This window comes from Phyllostomus discolor, chromosome 8 (assembly GCF_004126475.2).
Source record: "Phyllostomus discolor isolate MPI-MPIP mPhyDis1 chromosome 8, mPhyDis1.pri.v3, whole genome shotgun sequence".
Lineage (NCBI taxonomy): Eukaryota > Metazoa > Chordata > Mammalia > Chiroptera > Phyllostomidae > Phyllostomus > Phyllostomus discolor.
Genome location: NC_040910.2, coordinates 63,046,382 through 63,069,710, shown reverse-complemented (window position 1 = coordinate 63,069,710; position 23,329 = coordinate 63,046,382). Strand labels below are relative to the sequence as shown.

Sequence of the window (23,329 nt, the reverse complement as noted above, 5' to 3'; positions counted from 1 at the left end):
TTTTTTTTTTTTTTTTTTTTTTTTTCATGTCTAGCATTCCTTTTTATTCACAACATTAATGACATTCTGATATGTTTACAATATTTTTTTTTAATATATTTTATTGATTATGCTATTACAGTTGTCCCATTTCCCCCCTTCTCTCCTCTCCACCCTGTACCCCCCTCCCGCCCACATTTCCCCCTTTAGTTCATGTCCATGTGTCATACTTATGAGTTCTTTAGTTTCTACATTTCCCGTACTATTCTTGCCCTCCCCCTATCTATTTTCAACCTACATTCTATGCTACTTATTCTCTATACCTTTTCCCCCTCTCTCCTCCTCCCACCCCCCTGCTGCTAACCCTCCATTTCTGTGGTTCTGTTCCTGTTCTAATTGTTTACTTAGTTTCTTTTGGTTTTGCTTTAGGTGTGGTTGTTAATATTTGTGAGTTTGCTGACCTTTTACTATACATGTCTTTTCTTTATCTTCTTTTCTTAGATAAGTCCCTTTAGCATTTCATAAAATAAGGGCTTGGTGATGATGAACTCCTTTAACTTGACCTTATCTGAGAAGCACTTTATCTGCCCTTCCATTCTAAATGAGAGCTTTGCTGGATAGAGCAATGTGGGATGTAGGTCCTTGTCTTTCATGACTTGGAATATTTCTTTCCAGCCCCTTCTTGCCTGTAAGGTCTCTTTGGAGAAATCAGCTGACAGTCTGATGGGAACTCCTTTGTAGGTGACTGTCCCCTTACCTCTTGCTGCTTCTAGGATTCTCTCCTTCGTTTTTACCTTGGCTAATGTAATTATGATGTGCCTTGGTGTGTTTCTTCTTGGGTCCAACTTCTTTGGGGCTCTCTGAGCTTCTTGGATTTCTTGGAAGACTGTTCCCTTTGCCAGATTGGGGAAGTTCTCCTTTATTATTTGTTCAAATACATGCTCAATCTGTTGCTTTTCCCCTTCCGATTCTGGTACCCCTATAATTCGGATATTGGAACGTTTAAAGGTGTCTTGGATGCTCTTAATCTTTTCCTCAATTTTTTGAATTCTTATTTCGTCATGCTTTCCTGCATGGTTGATTCTATCTTCCTTCTGGTCCACTGTATTGTTTTGAGACTCATATTCCTTCCTTTCACTATTGGCTCTCCTCCGCGTGTCTTCCTGCATCTGTTTTATGGTAATCTGCATTCTTTCATCTAAATTTCATCCAAAATCAACCAGTTCCGTGAGCTTTCTGATCACCAGTGTTTTGAACTGCGCATCTGATAGATTGGCTAGTTCTTGGTTGCTCAAAAGGATGAGTCCTGGGGGACTGATCTGCTCTGTTGAAAACATAGTTTGTTTTTTTTTTCCCCCCGTCTCTCCTTTTTTTTTTTTCCGGTCTGGTTGCTCTAGTTACGGTGGGGGGCGGAGCCTTAGGTGCTCACCGGGGCTGGGCACCCCAGTCGCTAGATTGTGACGTTATATGTGGGGGCGGGGCGGGAGAAAACAATGGCGGTAGTTCCATTCTCCTGGACTCAGACCCTTGTCTGGGCTTCAGGGCACGAGTTCTGCCCTGGTCCACAATCGCTGCCCCTCTGGGTCTGCCAGCCGCAGCTTGCGTACTCAGGGATCACCGCTGCCTTCTTGCGCGCCGGATGGCTTTTGCGCCGATTTCGCGCCAAACCTTCCCCCGACCTCCGCCTGCAGCCGACCCGCGCCAGCCCCGCGCCCGCCGGGCTGGTCTTCTCCTACCAGTCTGGATGAACGCGTCTACTTCAACTTCTTGGCTGCCCGACTTCCATTCAGATAAATCCTCTGCCGGATCTGGGTGTTATTCTGATAGTAAATTATTGTTGTAAATTATTGGTTTTCTAATCTTGGTTGTACGAGGAGGCACAGTGCGTCCACCTATTCCTCCATCTTGCCGGAAGTCCTATCTACCTTTCTAACGAGCCGCCTGGTAACTCCTGTCGCAAACCCTTGGAATTTCTTAAGTGTTGAGAGTAAGCTGGATGCCTTTTGTTATGATAATGAGGCAACTTTTGGAAAGCACCTAAGCTTTGGGGCTGTTGGCTAGTGCAGCCAATCTCTTCATTAGCGGGTTGGAACTTTTCAGTCACACCCGGTGACCTCTAGGAAGGGGAGAGGGGCTGGAGGTTGAACCGGTTGCTAGTGCTCAGTGTTTAATGTCATGCCTGTGGGATGAAGTCTCCATAAAACCCCAAAATAACAGAGTTTGTAGCACATCTGGGTTGGTGAACTTACAGAGGTGTTGGGACAGGGATGCACCTGATCAGGGCATGGAAGCTCCTCAACCCTTTCTACTGCCTTGCCCAGTGCTTTTCTGTCTGGCTGTTCTTGAGTTATATCCTTTTATAATAAACCAGTAATCAAGTAACATGTTTCTCTAAGTTCTGTGAGCTGCTCTAGCAAATTAATTGAACCCATGGAAGGAATTCTGGGAACCTCTGATTTATAGTCAGTCAGAAGTACAGGTCAACAATCTGGTCTTTCAATTGGCATCCTGAGTTGGAGGGGGTAGTTGGAAATTTGTAGCTACTCTGTCTGAAGAACAGGTAACAAGCTGGATTTGTGACTGGTGTCTAAAGTTGGGGAGGGAGGAAGGCAGTCTTGTAGGACTGAACCATCAACCTGTGGAATCTGATGCTAGCTCTGGGTAGATGGTGTCAGAAGTGAGTTGAATTCTTGGATACCTGGCTGATGCTGAGAATTGCTAGTTGGTGTGGGGAACCCTATACCTGCCTACACACAAGTTGGAACTGGTTTCAGGAACCGATTTAGATGTTAATTGACCTCAATTGTCAGGCTAGGAGTACTTACGTGACATGAAATGTTCAGGGGTCCTGTACTGTTAAATATTTGTGGGTCTTGGTAAAAAGAAAAATGTTTAGGGTAGGTTGGCCAGTTCTGACTCACTTTCTGTACTCTACTTGCTATATCACAGCAATGCTTATTTCCTTTTTAGTGGATGAGAAAGCCAATACCCACCTCCTCCTTGGCATGTGCTTAGATGCTTATGCTCGCTACCTTCTGTTGTCCAAGTATCCGTCACAGGCACAAAAGATGTATGAAAAAGCTTTGCATATTTCTGAAGAAATACTAGGAGAAACACACCCACAGGTAAGCAAGGAAAACAGGTTTCAGAATTTATAGGTGTGCAATGCCACACTTGTTGCGAATAGTCAGCAGATGGTCCCCCATAAACCCTCCTGCTTGTGCCCCTAGTCCATTTATTTTCCTACCACCACTCCTCACCACCCCTAACTACTTGTTTCAGAAAGGATTTGAGACTGCTGATCAATTACTGGATCTGTCCAGAATATTTTGAATGAGTATGAGTTCACACATCAGAGCAACCTTTCTAAAAGACAGGTCTAGCCAGGCACCTGTGTGCTTCTGGGGCTTCAGAGTACACCGCGCTGTATTTCAGAATATTGAATCTTATTAGGAACAGCTAAACTCCTGAAGGTCCTTGCCTCCCTTGCCCCATAGGTAAAATGACATGAAAGTGGGGAAAAGTAGGAGAGACTGCATTAAAAAAATTAAAAACCACTGACAGAATTTAAGTACAGTGTACAAACTTTCTGTTAGAACACTAAACACATTGAATTGAATTGAAATCATCTGTCTCTCCTTCCAAATTGTTTGTAGAGGTAACAGGTGGATCACTTTGTGAATGCTTGGTATTAGCAACAAAAGAGACAAAAATTTTAACTGGACTGAACATTTCCCAAGGCTGGGGTAGATGGGTGGGGTAAGTTATGGGCTATGAATTATCTTCAGGAAAGGGATGTGTAGGACTTTTTCTAGAGTCCTGTTAATGGAATATCACTGAGGAATAAGACAAACATGGAATTCAAATCACCAAGTACTATAACTGGGGGCTGAAAGCATGACTTAATGGAGGAGATAGGACCTACCTCTCTTAGTACCAACATTTAAAAACCTCTTAATGGGAGTCACCCTAAAGTGGATAATGGATTTCTTCTTGATGCATCTCAGGGTCACCAACTGGAATGAATTACACTACAGTACGGCTCCAGGGGCCAGCTTTTTAAGATTGCTTAACCTTAAATGGAATATTCTAGCTTTGTGTTGTTATTTTTCATGTTTCTGATATGATAATTAGTTATATTAATAAATAATGTTTAATCTGTTCCCTTGTTTCTGGATTTGTATCGTTTTTCCAGAGGGTCAAAACTAATGCAATCCATTATACACTGTGAATGCTAGAGGCACATATTTGTTATAGGCTGATATCCCTCCCCTTTTGTGGAATGCTAGGAAATATGAAATTTCAAGTGTATATTCAGTTTATAAAACTCCAAATTGACATTAAATCTGTGTAGGTGTTTTTTTTTTAAGCTCCCTGTGTTTTCTTCCTTGTGTAGACCATTGTGCTGATGAGTGACTTGGCTACCAGCCTGGATGCACAAGGCCACTTGGATGAGGCCTGTTTTTACGTACAGAGGGCATCAGATCTGGCAAGACAAACAGAACATCCTGAGCTACACATGGTGCTCAGTAATCTGGCTGCGATTCTGATGCACACAGGTAGGGAGCTGTGACATCTTGATTGACTTGCTTGATTGACCTACCTATAGGGAGGGGTGCTACTGGATTTATAAATTGTGAAATGGTATTTTGGGAGGGCAAGGCTGGGCAGTGAGGAAACTATACAATTAAAGCTTAGAGTCCTCTAATTAAAGGGCTGCCTGAATAATACAAAAAAGGATGTGTGTTTGGCTGAAATGCTATTGTGCTCAGTTTACATAACTTTCGTAGTCCTGCCTCAGCCTATTGAACCCACATCATTATAGAGAAAGCTTTGCAATGACAGTGCTTCATTTCTGTAATGCTTTACAGATTTCTAAAGTTTTCACATGTACAACTGAGTATATTCTTACCAGTGTAATTATGAAGCTGCCAAGACAGACAGACTTGACAGACATACTATGTGCCATAGCACTCAGGGCCTCAACCTACAACTTCCAGAAACCAGGAGTGACAGGTCCTTTTTCAGCATTAGGAAATTTCTTGGCCAGTGAAGTAAGGGCCCCAGGAGTGTGTTGGCACAGTCAGGAGTCCTAGAGCACTCACCAAGGTAAGTTCCCAGCACCTGCACCAGCTTACAACCTCTCTCAGTCAGCTTGTCACCTGGGGATGAAATGAGGCAGGACTGGCCTTTTACTTATTAAGTACACGGTAACTTAGGCCTGTATTAAACTAGTGCTTTCTCTTCAGAATCACTTTGAAACACTTTTTTTTATTATGTTCTTCCTTCTCTCTGGGTTATTTTAGAACGATATGCACAAGCAAAAGAGATCTACCAGGAAGCACTGAAGCAAGCAGAGCTGAAAAGGGATGAGGTTTCTATACAGCACATTAGGGAAGAATTGGCCGAGCTGTCTAGAAAAAGTAGACCTTTGACTTAAATTTATCAAGCTCTAAATCCCTTTTTGTTGTAGGGAATTTTCAATAACAGCTTATAATTCCAGTCTCAGTAGCACCCAAATCAATGGCTTAAATCAGCGATTCTCACCCAGTGTGCCGCGAGAATTTTTAAAACAGGCACTAGCTGCCTGTTTAGTCAGGGTCACTGACCTCTTTCCCTTAGACTGTGAAATTAAAAAATGACAACAGCCAACACAACAATAGCTGACTGGTGTGAATAACTCAAAACTATACCTACATTTCTGTCAGGTCGGTGAAAAATAAATTTTTTGGTATGCTGCAGAATTGTAGTAGTTGGTTTATGTATGCCACAAGGGGAAAAAGGGTTGAAAATCACTGCCTTAAATCCTTTGTCCTTGATAGTTTCTCAATTTAGACTCATTGAAAGACAAGTTAATACACTGCCACTTTGGTTTTTTAAAGGCCAATCAGCTTTCACCCCGACTGATTCTGACTTCTGAGGATGTCAGGTGGCACCCTCAGCTGTAGCGTGTGGTTGGGTGCTGGCTGTGCTGCCCTAACTGCAGGCCTCTCTGACATAAGGTTTCAGTCTATTGATTTGTTGCCCTCTTTTCTCTTATTTTATCAACATCTGGCAGACCAGAGCTACCTATCTCATGGGAAAAAGGGGATTATGGTGAGTTATTTCTCTTATAATGTATTTCATGAAGCACAATAGGAGATTGAATGCATAAAGGAGGAGGGACAGTAACATCCCTGTTGTCAAATCTGAGCGTTCCACTTCCTTTGCAACCCAGGTCATGGAACAATCATCTGAGGAGCTCTTTTAAGAAATACGTGCCTAGGCTGCACCCAAAACCCTTCTTCCTCAGGGTAGTGCCCTACAAGTATACAGTTTAAAACCTGCCCAGTAGTGCTGATAATGTACTGCAGGTACAGAAGAATCACTGACCTGGATCCTAGTCCTGGTGTTCTGAATTTGGGTCTCAGTATCCTCATTTGTAAAGTAGGGAACAAACAAGAGTTGCATGTGGCCATAGGAGATTATATTTGATTAAATTACCTTAAATGAATAGACTGCCATGCTGAAAGAGCTTTATCATTTTTTCTCAGTGTCTAGAAAATGTGTACAGATACTCCTCAACTTACTATGGGGTTATGTCCTGATAAACCCATTGTATATTAAAAATACTGTTAAGTCAACAATGCTTAGGTACACCTAACACACTGAATATCAGCTTAGTCCAGCTGGTTTCTATTGAACACATACTGCTTTTGCAACATCATAAAGTTGAAACATTATTAAGTTGAACCACTGTTAAGTCAGGGACTGTAAATACAAGACTCATAGATGAGTGTTTTTACCTTTGCAGTCTCAGAGAGACATTTGCAAGGGAAATGCAGTTTCTCTAAGTACTGTGAAGAAACACTGTTACTATTGGTGGTGTGAGTGGGAATGATAAACCTGATATTTTTGGTTCCTGTGTACATACCAGAAAAATCCTTTCATAATAAACTAGATACTCTACCACAACAATATTGTATGTATTCCATACTCTGAGTTTCTCATAAAAAGTAACTTACTGAAGACTTAATAAAAATAAAATACTAGAAACCCTGAGGTCCAAATCCTCAGGGATTAGACTAAAACTGCAATTTCATATTTTGCAGATACAAATTTCTTCCTAGTGTTTAAGTTCATTATATGCATTTACCACTCAGCTAATTCCTTTAATCATCTTAACTCAGAGAGACCAACTGTAATATAAATCAGACTTAAGTTTCAGTGCAGCCCATTCTTCATTTATTGGTGATTTAAAAAAATTACTGTCAGCTACTCACCTTCTGCATTGAGAATGTTTTTACCTTTTCACAATTGCAGGGGTTACTGAAAGTTAGGTTTTTCACTTCAGGTTTTATTTAAGAATTTTTGATCCTCCACAATGATTCAACTTGTGGTCCTGGTACTGGAAAAACTAGGAGTTTTCAGAAAGACAGTTTCTTCATGTGGGTGTTCTCATTCAAGTTCATTCACAATGTAAAACAAGGTAGCAAAGCAGGAGGGCTGACCCATTTACTCATCATGGACTAGCTGTTCAGGGCATATTATTAAAACAGAATCACTCAGCATACTGAAATTAAAGCATTATGAAACTTTCAGTTATAAACATGCACTGGAAATTGGGCTGTCAGAATATTTCTATGAACAGTATTGGGAAGACTTTAAATTAGGTCTGGATGCTAAGAAATCATGCATAAAGATGTAGCTTCAGAACACTGAAACCTCAGCCTACAAAAGGCTACACCTTGATTTACAGCTGACTGCAACAAGTCATCACTCACTCCCTGTGCTGTGCTTGCTGCTTTCAGTCATGCTGAGGTGGCCCTTTGTCCCTCCTGGGTTTGTTCCATAGGTAAGGCATGTGTGAATTCTGTCCTTTCATTGTTCTGAACTAAGCAATAGTACTGCATTTTACCTCCCAGTCTGAAACCTCTTCTCTAGGTGAGGTGACGGTAGATGAAGTAACACATGCATTGTGATAAGGTTTGGGTGAGGGATTAACAAGCTACCCACTTTGGGGCCTTCAAGTGTAACTGCAAAAGTTATCAGGTTAGGCTCTGATTTGACATGTTCCCAAAAACGATTCTGATTTGGAAGAGGTTAAGACCCTCAGGGTCATAAAAAAAAATACCATCATAATCTCTTCTAGGTCAGTTGATAATATAAATTATTAATGATGTCAGCACCTAAAAAATTTCAGCAGAACACTTACGAAGAACATTGTTATTGTTGTTTCATTCTCATTAAAATGTATACGATATATATTTATAATAAAGTGATTCCAACTTTCCAAGTAGTAGGAATCTGATTGCTAAAATCCGATCTGAATTTTATTTTGAGGACATCAAGTATACGAGAGTGGAACAGTAACAGGAGCGAAGGCTTTAACTTCAGGCAAACAAATTTATGGCCTATCTTTGTCGCTTATTTAACTTCATGGGCAAAGTGCTGAACCTGTGCCCTTATCTGTAAAATGGGGACTGGACACCAGTGCTACTGGGCTATGTGAAGGTTGCGATCACACACACAAGACACTTCATCACAAAGAAGGCAATCAGTGGTCACCATAGATCTGTTTTCTTTAGAGGCTTGAGTGCTCTTGTTAAAAAGTTTAGGTCTATTTAGAAGTCTGTAAAGTGCTGATTTTTACCTTCCTGAGAGATCTCTATTTCTCCCCGCTCTAAATCAGTGGCATTCTCCCAAAACCGTTTAACATCTATATGCTACAGCAGGAAGCTTCAATGCTAAGTTACGTGGGGAAAAAAATCTAAAAATTCTAAAAGCAGTAATTAATAAAATCGACCTTCTAGTACCATAATCAGTTTAAAATTCAGTCTTACATTATTTGCTCCTTGAGATTCAGTGAAATGAAAACATTCAACAACGAACTCTTGCCAACAAGGAATCAAAGTGAGAGGAAGCACTGGCACATAGAGAAGGGGAACGGACCCGGAAGGTTCAGGATGTGCAGCACAAAGTGACTGTAAGTGACTGAGGCTCTATACAAATCATTATCTTCTAACTCAGCCAATAATATATAAACAAAACTAAATAAAAGTATAAGTTTTTCCTTTGAGACCTGAGACAGCAAGAGCCTTAAATCACAATCTACTATACCCATGGACAGGGTAGTCAAATTCATTTCAAAGCAAAAGCTTTGTTGTGCTGCATCAAATGCAGGATAAAAAGAATACTTAGGGGCATGGTTAAGTTACCAGTGTGTATAATAGTGAGGTATGCCTCAAAAAAGCCTTTAAAACTTAAAAAACTGAACTATAACATACCCATGCAGTAATAGTTATTAAGTGCTGCTAATTAAAAAAAATTTAAGCCTGCACTGGAAATTTACAATATGGTAGAATTTTGTTTCTTCTACCTTTTGACCATAACATGTCAATATACAGCTTTTATGACAGGGTCTGGCTAAAAATCTTAACATTTCCACAAGATTTTACATAATACCTGGGAACCTGAATTTAGAGGAAACAAAATAGAATAAAAGTACAATGCCCGTGACAGCCAAAATTATGTAACTGGTCTGTTTGAGGTTGTTTCGAAGGCAAGAGTTAAAAAGATTTTTAAAAATTACCCCCAAAGTTGATGCTGACTTGAACATAAGTACACCAGATACTACAGCAAGGGGAACCACTGCAAAAGATAATCTATTTACAGAAGAGTGATTTAAAGACATTATGGTTTTCTTTACAGATGTAAGAACAAGAATTGTCCACTTTTAAAAAATTCGGCCTTCTACTATTACAATCCACTGAACTCCCTGTATCAAAAGCAGTTTTTCTTCATTTCTCTCTGCATTTCCATCATTTCATCAATCCATGGTCCAGGCTCTCCTGAAAAGTCTCTGGGCATAAGTCATGGGAAGGCAGGTTTTTGACCTGCTATTAAAAATAAAACCAGCAGAAACTAGAGCCCTCCCCCATACCCTGGCCCCACCAAGACCCCCTTTCTGCGCAGTTCAGTCATCACTATCTGACAGTGTCTCATACTGTGCAGAGAGCAGTGGGGCTGGCTCTCGCTCCCAGATCCTGTTCTGTTGGTGAGGAGCTGCTGGGTTCATAGAAGAGGAGGCGCATGCAATCGATGTCGGTGGTGTGCTGCTGAGCATCCGCATGGTCAGAGGGTTATAAGGGAACTGAGTTGAGCCTGGCAAAAATAAAAATTAGGTTCTCATTGTCATGAGCATAGTTGCTATTTCACCCAACTTTCACTGGAGGGAGGAGGACAGGGTTATACTGAAATGGTCTTGTGAAACTAAGCAAAATGAAACAATATAGAAGGGCCAAGGATTCACCACTTAAACAGTAGCCAGTGATAATGCAACAGTCAGTCTAGACAGGACAAATAACAAACACATGAGGTGAGGGTTGCTGAGCCCAGAAATAAAAGCTCAGGCCTGGATTTTTAGTTGTTATGTCTAGAACTAGGCGTTTCCATAGAGAATCCAAGTAGAATTACTGGATATTACACTCTAACCAAAAGACTCTGGTTGTACTAAGAACTTGACTCTTAAAGATAAATTCAGGGTACAGTTCTCACAGGATGACAGGGAAAAATACCCAGGAAGTTCAGCAGGTCAAGGGGCAGCAGGATGCATGTCACCTGGTGGATCCCACTGGGCAGGTTTATAAATGTACAAGATTAAGAAGGAGGAAACATAAACCTAAGGACAGCACTGCTACCAGTTGTCAATTTCTAGATTTTTTCACTGTCCCCAGAAAGCCTCCTACAGCTTAAGAAACTCTTAACAGGAAACATACCATTTTATCAAGTGATCTCATGAATGGTTTAATAATTCCTTTTCTAAAAGACATTTGAGAACAATCACTGATCTATGCTGTAAGTTTTCAGACTAGTACATAACCACTTTACATGTGGTGTGAGAACTTTAGAAACCAGAAAGCCTTAAATTATGCTGATATAACATCTGTATGAAATTTGTATGTCTTAAGAAGGGGGGAAATCTCAGATTTTTTCATTGACATTTATGTATATTTAACCCCTAAGAAAAGTATGGCTTATAATTCTCTGAAAACTTAAATCCACAGCAAACATCCTAATTTTATTTTTATAAAAATGAGAAGTCTGTTCCTTTTTAAGACTACATTATGGTTATTATGTTTAAAAAGCTTACAAACAGGTACAAAATGGGAAGCATTTACTAAATATCCTAGGTATTTTCCTAGATATTCAGGAAATATCCTAGATATTTTCATCTGTCTGTATAGATGTAGTGAACCTAAAGAAAGATAGTGGCTTTTTAAACTATTCTTCCCATTTCTGACTTTAATGTTCTAGTGTTCCCTAAGAACCTATTGGGGATGTCCAACCTTTTGGTGTCTCTGGGCCACACAGTAAATACACTGTGGTACGTAATAACAAAATCTCATAATGTTTTATGTAAACTTATGATTTTGTGTTGGGCTGGATTCACAGCCATCCTGAGCCGCATGCAGCCTGTGGGCTGTGGGTTGGACGTCCTGTATGAAAGGGTAAAGGTGAAGCTGCTGTGGAAGTGGCACTTTACAGTTAGGTAGAGTTCACAGAAGAACTGAAACCACAGGCTTACTTGTTTTGCAAACAGCAGATGATGGCTACTGGCATAATACAGAAAAGAGGGGGGTGGATAAGATATTTTTTTCATAACTCTTCCTTTGTTCATGGTAATCAGACCTCGCATTCTTAAAATTTTTAAGGTTATATGTATTCAATTTCTATTATGGAAAGTAAACCTATTGATGCTATAGTAATGGAAATAATAGTTTCACAAGCAAAGTTTCTCATTGGTTAGAAGTACTAACCAAGGCATCAATATAAACTACATTAAGACTAATTTTCTAGCAGTGAGCTCCTCACCTGTTGAGGAGGGCCTGTCTTCCCAGGCCCATCCTGGTGTCTGCCTGTGGTAATCTCCTTCGGAATGCACAGAGGAGACTGAAGAGGGTCGCTCAGTTCCCAGGTAGCCTTGCCCAGGGATAGGAGATTTAGATTTCCTGCTGTTTGACTTGCTGATCAGCTTTGGTTTGCACACTCCTCCTAAAAGTGAAATAAGTTATTAATTGTTGATCTATAGTAACTATGTTCTCAACTTAAAAACCTACCAAAACACTGACAGTTACATAATGCTAAATGAAAGAAGAACCTAGATCCTACTATCCAGTGAAGTAAAAATATAAGCCAGAATATACTTATGGGACTAAAGCAAGAAAAGGGGTAGGTCCTCATGCTATAAATTTAAAAACATGTAACCAAGGAACTAAAATTTGCAGAATATTTCTTTCCTGGCCTTGGGGCACAAAAACTGCTAAGGAAATTAGAGCAGGCTGACAAAATTCTTAAATCTGCACTACCTCCTCCCCCACCAACTTACAGAGAAGCATACAGAGGAGTTATTACACTGACCTGGAGAAGACAGGTCAAAGGGAAAAACCTAGACCAGAGAATCCTTCTTGGCACTACTGGGCCTCAGCAGAAAGAAAAGGTGCTTCCTATACTGCACTGAAGAAAAACTCCAAAATATATGAATACAGTTTATAAAAAAACTTGATAAGCCAAGAATGAGGTGAAAAGGCTTAGGAAACAAAATACAGCAAGGATCAGACCAGATATAATAAAAGGGAATTATAAGTATAAAGAAAAAAACAGATACAGGAAAAGCAACAGAAAGAGATGAAGATAACAAATAATTAGAAAATAACAGATAAGGAGGACGGAGACTATCTAGCAAAAAGATAACCATTTCTGAAAAAGAGAGTCTAACCAAAGAAACAAAATAACTAAGAGGAACACTATTTCCCTGAGTATAAAAATCTACCTGAAACTGCAGATGCCCTCCTGTGATCAGGAAAATCTGATATAGAATGATGAATACCAATACATGCTGATAGTTAATTTATTAAATTGAGGATTAAATTGAGGAAAAAAAGATTCTCTAGACAGAAAAATTGTCATCCACCAAAAGTAGGGGGTAGGGTGGGAGAGGGGAGAAACATCTAGCCTTATTTCTTATATGACAGTGAGTGCCAGAATAAAAAAAGTAAATCTTGTTTTGAAAAAAGTATGTGTTAAGAAAATTATAACCTGCCAAACTGTTTTTTCAAATATAAAGGCAACAACAAAAAAATTTATCGAGCATTAGATTTCTTGGAATATAATATCCTTTGTGAGAAAATGGAGTGTGAAAACCTTACCAAAAAGAAATGCCATAATAAAAAGATCATACAACCAGGATAATTATAATTGTGTAACTGTCACCAATAGTATAACCTTGAAATACACATGCACTTAAAAAATCATTAAAAATTGGAATGTAAGAGCAGAAAGGGGAAGGCACAGCTCATCTTTCAGAGCAGGAAATGAATCCATATTGTCCTAAAATTAATGTATATAGGTAAAAACAATATTTCTAATCTCTTTACCTTTTTCTTAACTTTAGTGCAGTCTTTTGCTTGACAATAACAGGAGAATTAAACCTGAAGTAATGCTGACCTTCAGGTAAATTATTTCATTCTTTATCATCCTTTTATGTGTGTCTGTCAGTGGACATGTCTGAAACAATGCTCATTCCTCAAACAATAGCACAAGCTTTCTGGATAATATGATCTCTGAAGGGGTTTTCCCCCCTTTTTTCCCCTTACTCTTTCTTCTAGGATAAAATTCTTTTATTCTGAACCTATCACTTTTATTACAATAGCCACTTCTATTCAAAAGCAGAATATGAAATTGTACTTGTATTATAATTATAATGTATACATACAGATAAGGATTAGATGCAAACAAAAGTAAAAACAAATATGTGGGAGGCTGACATTCTGGGGGGAAAATTTTTGTCCATATTAATTTCTGTTCATGCTACTAAAATGAGCAGGTTAAAAAACTTTTTTTAAAGTAACTAAAATCCTCAGAGGTTATTCTGAACACAGAAGTGAGTAGTTGGCTTTTTCTTGGAAAAGCAAACAGAAGAGCATGAGAAAAACCTTACCTGAGTGAGGTGACGGGTCCTCCTCTTCTCTCCGAGTTTCACCACTGGTCATGACGGAAGTGTTGGCGCCACCAGGCACTACTCCCACAGTCTGGGACATGACAATGCCGTGGTCCTCCACCTTGTCATCAAAGCTTCCCATGAGAGCCTTCCTGATAATGTCTTCTAGACCAAGGTTACTGGCAGGATCAGCAAAAGAATGACCTCTAGTGCTAACTGAGCCTGAAGAGATAACCATAACATTTCTGCTTATTTCTGAGAGGTTGATTGGGAAACAAATGAACAGACTACATACAGTCCTTTGGTTCACTAGATACACAAAACACAGTGGTACCTCAGTACTTGTCATTAATTCATTCCAGAACTCGTAATGAGTGCCAAAACCAATGAGTACCAAATGATGAAGTATTTTCTCTTGTGGGGTGGCATCATGACTCACACAAGTTCTAGCAAGTGTGATGAGTCCTGAGCAAGCGCCCAGTGCTGAAACATTTTTTTTCTTGCCAAAATATGACGATTACAAGGTTTGACAAGTTCTGAGGTTGATGAGTACCAAGGTATGACTATACCTGACAAGCTACCTAAAACACCACTAAGAGCCCACATAAATACCATGTAAATTCACCAATAATGCAAGGAAATTTGTTTTTCTTGGCTAATTGAATCAGTCACCTACTTCTGTTAAATTTACTAAAACAGTTTTCTATTTCAGTTTCCTAGTTTCTGCACTGTTAATAGTTTTGCTCTCTTTGTTCACTTATCTTTCTAACATGTATTTATTGAATCTCAATTCACTATTTAAAAAATTCTCACCCAAGAACATGCTTATTGCTTTTAGACAGAGGGAAAGAAAGGAGGAGAGGGAGAGAAACATCATTGTGAGAGAAAGACATCAATCTGTTGCCTCTCCTATGTGCACCCACCAAGGACTGAACTGCAAATCCAGGCATGTGCCCTGACTGAGAATTGAACCCACAACCCTTCAGTTGATGATGGGATGATGCTTCAACCAAGGGATCCACACAGGCCAGGGCTTATTCACTTTTTATTGATACTGTCTCCTTGATTAAGTTATGAGCTTTTATTCATTTTTCTGTACTGGAGTAGTCCCCCCACTATGCAGTCAGTACTCAATACTATCTGTTGGATTGACTGCTACCCCACCAATTTCATACTGCAAATAATGTATTTTGAACCTTACCTGAGGTAGTGACTGCTGGCAGATTAAATATCTCAGTTCCTGGTTGAGCAGCTGCTGTATTTAAATAAATAGTCAAGTTAATTGAGATGTGATAATCATGGACATAAAGAGAGATCAGATTTCAAAAAAATTGTTTAATAAAATTAACCATTTTTTCTTCATGACCTCAACTTTATATTTCACCCATTAATATAAAGTGAAATAAATAATATTTTTTTTAAAGAAAGGAAATCGGGAAATTTTCCACTGGGTGAGGTGGAAAATCAGAACAGGACTAATATAAATAACCCAGAGGAAGAAAAGAAACTTTGTACTGCTGGAGAAACACAAACAGGAAGAAGTTGGTCTAAGAATAGGAGTCCAGACTATTTAGAAGACAAAGATTGTATTTGAAGATGACCCCTACAAAAATATAAACAGGTTTGAGGAAACCTGAGATTAGATCAAGGGTAAAGACAGCTTAATGACTAGTATGAAAATGACTTTGTGTTTCTCTACCATGGTTAACTGGAAACTATTCACAGGAAACCAAGTTAAGACAAAGATTCTGCATGTTGATTCTTTTCATTCCTGCCAACTGAACAATCTTAATCTGTACAGTTTGAATGACAACAGCTGGGACAACTGGGGACTACCTATAAAGCACTGTGCCAGAAATAGAAGGAATTTGGGGACATAAATGGTGTTTTTCAGCATGTCTTCCAACTTTATGTAGACAATTTGAAAAAGGAAGAATATAAGAAGTGGGTGTTTAAACAAATGATATTCCAAAGACTATATTTTAGATGAGACCACAGAATGATGGGTTCTTACCTAGGGATGAAACCTACTTGTGAAGATGGGGAGTACATGTGCCCAGAAATGAACTTTCTTCATTAGGGAAACTTTAAGCTGGCAAGAGGAGAAAAATCTTCAGGAAGAACTATAAAACAATAACTATGATGACAATCTCCTTACTTATGTAACACTCAACCTGAAATAACATAAATCTGTGGGATAGGACTCATTCATTCATTTTACAGATATTTATCGAGCTATTATTTTGTTGACTCATAATAAAATCACTTTATTGATTAAAAAATGGCCAGGTGAAAACAATTTCATATCCTACAGCCAAAGATAATACTGTAAGATACTAGACTTAAAAGGCACTTCTTTTACCTATGGAGCTTACAGTTAAGTGGTTCAATGTGGTGTTAGGGCCATCAAATCAGAATCACCTGGCTAGTTTAGTAAAAGTACTTTCCTAGATTCCTGGGACCTGTAATTCACATATTTAACAAGCAATCCAGATGGCTGCGATGGAAATGATATTCAAGCTTGAGCACCTCTGGTTTAAAGCAGATGGGAAAACTTTTTTCGCCCCCTGTAAAAAGCTTTCTTGTTCCCATTTGGTCCAATGCATGGGAGAGGGAGGGCTCCAGGGTGGTTACAAGGAGACCTAGTGGTTTCAGGCTTGGGCAGAAGCCAGACACCAGGGGGACACACAAGGGCCCCTCAAAGGCCTCTAGTTGTGCTTGAGGGGGAGCCTTTTGAAGAGACTCTCACCCATCCAGCCTGGGGGCTGGCCGGCTGGCCTGTGGAGGTAAGTCAGGTGGTCATCCATATTCCTGGATGAGGAAGTGGTTCTCCAGAAAGTCATAGAAATGAGGGTCTGTGCAGACAGAACCCAGGGCCTGCAGATCCACAAGTGCCTGGGTCAGGTTCTTCTCTAAGGCCAGTGGCTTCCCTGACATCCTGAGCATCACCCTACTCATCTTGGGAAGGCTTCAGCACGTCCTGGAAGAGAATGCAGCCACTGTGGTGGTTCTGCACCTTTAAGAGAGACTCTCAGTGCCCTTGAGCTTCTCAGCTGACTCTCGGAAGTGGCCCACACTCTGCAGAGCCACAGCACATCAATGGGAATAGAAGCCAAGACAGAGGTAGGTGTAGGAGGCCTACAGATGCAGGTTGACCAGGTGGTTGATGGCAGCCTCCACCTAGGTGGAGTAATTCTGATGAACTTGGGAGCTCATGGTTGTTCGGCAATGAATTTAAGGTAAAAAAATGGTGTTGGTTGGTCTCGGAAGCTGAGGATGGCCTAGGTAGTTCTGGCAGTGACTAGAAAATAGGTTGGAGGGTGATCGAAGGCTGGAAGAAGGGGCGTCCTAGGTCTGTTCTATCCAAACAGGATCTGTTGAAGTGAGAGAGAAATCCCTGGTATGCTGAGGGCACTCCAGATAGGCAAACTTGTGAGAGTATGTAATTACCCAAAAAAGAGGGGAAAGATAGATATTTGAGCTGTTTAGGGGGCAGACCTGGAAGAGGTAGTACCATCAGCAGGTACAGAAAGCAGGAGAGGGAACTGCCAAGAAAGTAACTTAGTGGAGCCACTGTAAAGGTGAACTTGGTAGGGAAGGAGGAAGAGCAGATTTTTTCATGCGGAAAGGTACATTAATTCAGTGTCTAAACATTGAAGGAGACATTTATTCAAGAAGAAGTGAAGTCCGCAAAGTAGAAAAAGTTGAACTCCAGATAGAAGTTGGGGAGTTTTTAACATAGTTTAAACTCCCAGAGTCGATGAAATAAATCAGAAAGGTTAGTTGCATGAGGAGAAAACTAGGAAAACCAACATTCAAGGACTAGGCAAAGCAACACTGAGGTTCTAAGGAGACATGAGAAATGGTCAAACAAGTAGGAAAAAAAACCAAGATAAAGTAGTATCTGAAAACCAAGAGAAAAAGACTCCCGAAGAGGGAAGTGATTCACTATTATCAGCAGGCACAGAGAGATCAAATAAAGTATGGGTCAAAGCCATGGCACCGGGGTCCTCTGTGGGAGCCCTGAGCTGAGGCAGGAGCCTGTGGGGGTCAGATCAGCAAAAAATATTTTTCTTGGTGCACTGCAGAATTTTAGTAAATAGTTTGTATGTGCCATGAGATGAAAAAGGCTAAAAATCACTGTTTAACTCAATTCCTTAACTGTCCCCTTCCATAATCAAAATGACTTGCAATCAGAAAACCCCAGACTTAAGCAATTTTGTTAGTACTTTCCTTAAAACGTTAATACACTTTACTTTCTGTTAAACTTAGATACTTGTTTCATTATTTTCAGAGATTAGAGACTATCACCCTGAAAGCATCCAACATACTAACCTGTTCAATAAATAACTTAATGAATGAGAGAGCTAAAAACAATGGAAAAAAATAAGAGAGAACTATAGGCTTAGTTCATATGTGGCATTTTCCTGTTAATTTTTTCCCCACTGAAATGGCAACACAAAGACTAGAGAGGATGGGGTCAAACCATACAAAGGTGAGACAAGGCTTAACCACTGGCTGCTCTGAAGCCTCTGTGTCTCCATGCTCAGATTCCTCTCTGGGTTCTGAGAGAATCTGAACATGACAACTCCAGATTTTTTGCTGGTGACATTTGAGGAGCTATAAATAGATGAAACCATTGAACTGAAGACAGATAAATGTAACGACATTTTTTAAAAAGAAGAAGAAAAGATACTATAAGCCTAATAGCAGTTCTGGTCAACATTATCAACAGGTATCTAACCTTGTGGCATTTCTGGGCCACAATGGAAGAGTTGTCTTGGACCACATATTAAATACATTATGACACATAATCACAAAAAAAATCTCATAATGTTTTAAGTTACTTTTTTGTGTTGGGCAGCATTCACAGCCATACTGGGCTGCATGCGGCCTTCGGGCTATAGGTTGGGCACCCAACCAACCCACGCCCTACAATGGCTATGAATGTGGCCCAACACAAAACTATAAATATACTTAAAACCTTTTTTTTTTTGCCCATCAGTTTTTGTTCATGTTTGTTTGCTTGCTCTATCTATCTATCTATCTATCTATCTATGTGTGGCCCAAAACAACTCTTCTTTCACTGTGGCCCAGAGAAGCCAAAAGGTTGGACACCCTTGTTTTCCATGATTTGTTGCCACTTAAGATAACCTGGTAATTAAGAGCTAGGGTAAGTTCACAAATAATAAGTGACACTGGTCTCATTCTTTTCCCCCTTTGCCACTCAACCTTTATTAATCACCTTGTGTCACAGATCCACACACCCACCTGGCAGTTAAAAGGGCACAGGCCACAGTTTCTTTGGACAGAGTCAGGAGACTAAATCACAGAAAGAGAGGAGAGTGTGGTGTACCCAGATTTCTGCAAGGCATCCAACAAAGCCTCTGCATCACTGGATATACTCGAGTAAAAGGTGGGTAAGTTAAGACTGGGTGATAGCATTGGATTGCCCAAAAGGTCCATTACATTTTTTCTGTAAAATAAAAAACACTTTTCACCAGTAACTTCACTGATGGGGGTATTTTGAGTATGTAGGCTATCTCTTGCTATTGGTTTACAGTGGGTAGAGTCCAGGGATGCTGCTAAACATTTTCCAATGCATTAGACAACCCACAGCAAAGGATTATTTGGCCAAAATGTCAATAGTACCAAGAAACTTCGCAAACTACTTTTGACATGTTCAATCAGTTACAGCACCTTCTCCATACACTGCACAAATCTTTTTTGTGTGTTTCAGTTGCATTTTTACCCTTCTTGAAATAATAAAGCATAACATGCTGAAAATGTTGGGTGTCTTCCGTCTTCAGTATTGAAATGGCTGCACAAAATTTACTTAAGTATTTTTTAATGCATAGTGGTATGACAGCTGTCACTACACAATCTAACAAAATTGTTTCAAAATGAAGTTAAAAACAACTAAACACTATATTAGAACCATCATATGGAAAAAATGTAATGGACTTTTTGGCCCACCTAGTAGTGTAAGTGAATGTACTAAATAACAGTATGAAGAAGATTCTGATTAAGGCATATTTACCAACCAACCCAAAGGAAAGGTTGGGATGCCACAAAGCTTTATCTTAGTAGATATTTACCAAAGATCTGGGTAATGATGATGCTGTAAGTACAGAACTGTGGAAGCATGGACTCAGGAGGTGGAATGCCTGAGTTTGAACCACAGCCCCTTACTTACTGATTCATAACCTGCACCAGTTATTAAATCACTGAGTCTCAGTTTTCTCAATTACAATATACAGATAATTTTAATTTACAATGTGTAGGGGTGTTGGGAGAATTAAATTACTATACATGTGCACATGCTTAGAGTAGTGCTGACAGCACAGTGATTTTATGTATATGTGTGTGTATACACACACACACATATATATACATACATATACACACACACACACACACACACATAAACTGTTTTCTGCCAATACCAACTATTATTGATATTTTCAGATGGCGGGTTTATGAGATTTGCAGACAGATGCTGAATAACTGAACTGAGATGAAGACACTAGTAGAGTAGAAAAAGAAAGAATAATGCAAGCACAGATTGCGTCATCCTGTACTTGGAGCAAGTTAAGTACAAAAGTACAGCAGGGGAAAGGGTATGGATCAAGAGCAGCACAGATCTTGATATTTATATTGGTGCTAAGCACACTATAACATAACAGTAGGTAGGTTGCTAAAAAACCCTAGTATAATATCAGACTTCCTCAATAGTGATGAATCTTGGAACCTATGAAAAGGCTAAGCTACATAGAATGTTTTTAGTGGAGAGCAATTAAGATGTATGAATACTCAGAACCAGGCCAGTTGCAATGATAAACTAGGAATATTTACAGAGATAAGGCTCAAAGGATCTGACTTGTCTTCAAATGGCTGAAGAGATGTTATATAGAGATGGCCTAAATGGATAAAACCAAGACCAGTGGGGGGAAAATATGGAGAACTAATCCAGCCCCACATAAGAAACAAGTTTGTAGACCCAGCATTTATTCAAAGAGAAAATGGACAGCTTCAGAAATAGCAAGTTCCTACTCCCTAACAAAGAGTCTTTGTATACCAGCAAACGTGAGAAGAAACTTTAGGATCAGGTGTAGTTAGATGCCTGTAAGAGCCTTTAAACACAAGGATTACACAAGAGGCAACACTGGAGATATTATTATTAATGCATGCTTTATTTGGAGTTTATGAAAGAAATCCCACTTACCCATATCAGAGTCACCTCCACCAGAGGAGTTCAACTTACGAAAAATCTCCTGCTTCTTTGATTTAACCATGGGTGACGTGTTTTCAAGCTTGGTGAAGAACGAAGGCAAGTAGCTTATACTCCCTGGTGAGCGTGAATCACTCCTGTCAGGAACACAGTTATGTCTATTATCATCTGAACTCCTAACCTGAGAGACTTTCCTATCCATAATAACAGTCATAGAGTATTTGAGAAAACTACTACCTACCCATCTTGTGTGTGGTTGTAACTCTTAAGGAGCAATGTGTGACCATAAGCCAGTTAGTACATTATATTTGAGGACACAAACACTTTAACATTCAAAGGTGAAATCATAAAATGAGGACTGGAATGGAGATGATCTAGAACAAAGATTCTTAGCAGAATGAATAAGCAGCAAATATATTAGCAGAAAAACTAAGAAACAGCTCATAGCGCTACATGCATAACCATCTGTTTATGGTTACCACACAAACTATTTTACTAGCAGAATTACTTTGAAGTACAATACAATTATAATCAATAGCACTCTGGTCTATAAAACAGCAAGAGTTCACACGTAAGTAATCAACCATTGGACTTGAACAGAGTATAACAGAAATTGTTACAATCATTTCAAAGCCTGCTACCAGATGAGCTAAGTTTCATGTAAAGAGTTTCATATTTCATTGGCAGCTTCCTATATAAACACATTAAAAAAAAAAGATTCCTTTAACAGCTCAAGACTACCAAGCTCTAACTGGAGCCAGAGATGATAATGGAACAGATAGAAGACTGCGGGTAACATAATCCAGTCACGTGGATCCATTCATCACTCAAACATGAGAACATGTGTGAAGCTACCATTTAAGAAAGATGAATAAGGTGACATAAAAATGTGTAATTACATTTAACATCATTACTCTTCAAAAATTTTCTTCCTCATTTCGTTGAAAGGTATCAACGTCTATTTGATTGCTTATGAATATATCTAATAAATAAATAACACATTGAAAGAAACACACTAACAATTTGGGGGTGAAACAGACCTTGGTTTAAGGCTGGGCTTGCTCTCTTACTTTATTTGACCACGGGCAGATCATGTGTTCACCTCTCAGAGCATCGGGAGAGGGTGTTCCACACCAAGAAAACAGCATGAATATGGACTGAAAGGAATTCAGGGAACAACAGGCAACTTGATATGGATGAGAATAAAGTAAAAGGGAAAAGTGGCAGAAAATGAGATGAGCAGTATAAGCCTGTTCCTAACTCAAATGCCATGCTAATGACTTAGTGCTTGATTCTCAGAGTTTTAGACAAATCACTCTGGTGGAAGAGGACTGGAAAGGGGCCAAATCAAAGATGTCTATGTCTAATCCACATGGAAATTCTAATAATTCATAGGGTTGGGTTAGGGATAGAAAGAGGTAAGAAAAATTATGTAATGTGGCTCTGCACAGGTAGTCATCATTAACTTCCCTTCCATACACAGTCCACAATATTTGGTACATGGTAAGCACTCAAATGGTGGCTGAATTCAGAGGGGGACCCCATGGCAAAAAGTGTTTAAAGAAAGATCTAAAATCACTTAATTTCAAGGAGAACAACAATTCTTTTCTATAACCTGTAAGTATTATAATTTTTTCATTAAAATCCACTAGTATCAGATCACTAGGAAAACAAACGGAATGATCCTCTGAGAGTCCTATCCTGGCATATAACCCAAAAGGGAAAAGGCACCGACTTTTTAAGGAAAACGGAAAAGCACTACACACACACAACACACACACAACTCACACACACTCTCTCTCTCTCATAGACGGGAGCTGTCAGTGCAGGCGGGCACCTTGCTCCTCACCTCTGCTCTGCAGGCTCTGCTCCTCTCTGAGACAATAGCAGCAGGCTATCCTGTTTCTCATGCACAACTGGAACCTGGGGTGGGGAGATGGGTTCGTAGGGCTCTGAAGAGACATGACTTCTCTCTGGGGACTTTCCAGGCCTAATAATATAACACAAAATATTAGATTGTACTCCTAGGGCTCACCTGCAGTTTACACTAAACCCATTAAGTTACCCTGGTTAACTCATTTCTTCATTCAGGAGAAAATGAACAAAAGTTGCCAATTTATATCAGTAAAAAGTTTCCTCAA

At 39.6% G+C, this 23,329-nt stretch overlaps 2 protein-coding genes and 1 long non-coding RNA gene across 6 annotated transcripts in view; 2 read left to right on the top strand and 1 right to left on the bottom strand.

Moving 5' to 3' along the window:
- The window catches only part of TTC19 (tetratricopeptide repeat domain 19), a 37,467-nt gene extending 14,721 nt beyond the window's left edge, over window positions 1-22,746 (top strand). For 2 of the 4 annotated variants that reach the window (XM_028534225.2, XM_036032928.1), the window contains 3 exons: window positions 2,950-3,104; window positions 4,376-4,538; window positions 5,286-5,819. In XM_028534225.2, the coding sequence (XP_028390026.1) occupies window positions 2,950-3,104; window positions 4,376-4,538; window positions 5,286-5,419 (452 nt within the window). In that variant the 3' untranslated portion in view covers window positions 5,420-5,819. Of the gene's footprint in view, window positions 1-2,949; window positions 3,105-4,375; window positions 4,539-5,285; window positions 5,820-6,037; window positions 6,076-13,411; window positions 13,795-21,918 lie in introns of those variants that run through there. The other 2 variants (XM_036032927.1, XM_036032929.1) reach the window with 2 other exon arrangements.
- The window catches only part of NCOR1 (nuclear receptor corepressor 1), a 195,159-nt gene continuing 179,727 nt past the window's right edge, over window positions 7,898-23,329 (bottom strand). The window contains 6 exon segments of the mRNA XM_036032941.1: window positions 7,898-10,122; window positions 11,833-12,012; window positions 13,958-14,179; window positions 15,159-15,212; window positions 21,183-21,325; window positions 23,038-23,178. Of these exon segments, the coding sequence (XP_035888834.1) occupies window positions 9,935-10,122; window positions 11,833-12,012; window positions 13,958-14,179; window positions 15,159-15,212; window positions 21,183-21,325; window positions 23,038-23,178 (928 nt within the window). The 3' untranslated portion in view covers window positions 7,898-9,934.
- Window positions 10,116-11,273, top strand: LOC118502077. Its single transcript, XR_004904752.1, has 2 exons — window positions 10,116-11,150; window positions 11,183-11,273. It is a non-coding gene; the product is annotated as an uncharacterized LOC118502077 (long non-coding RNA).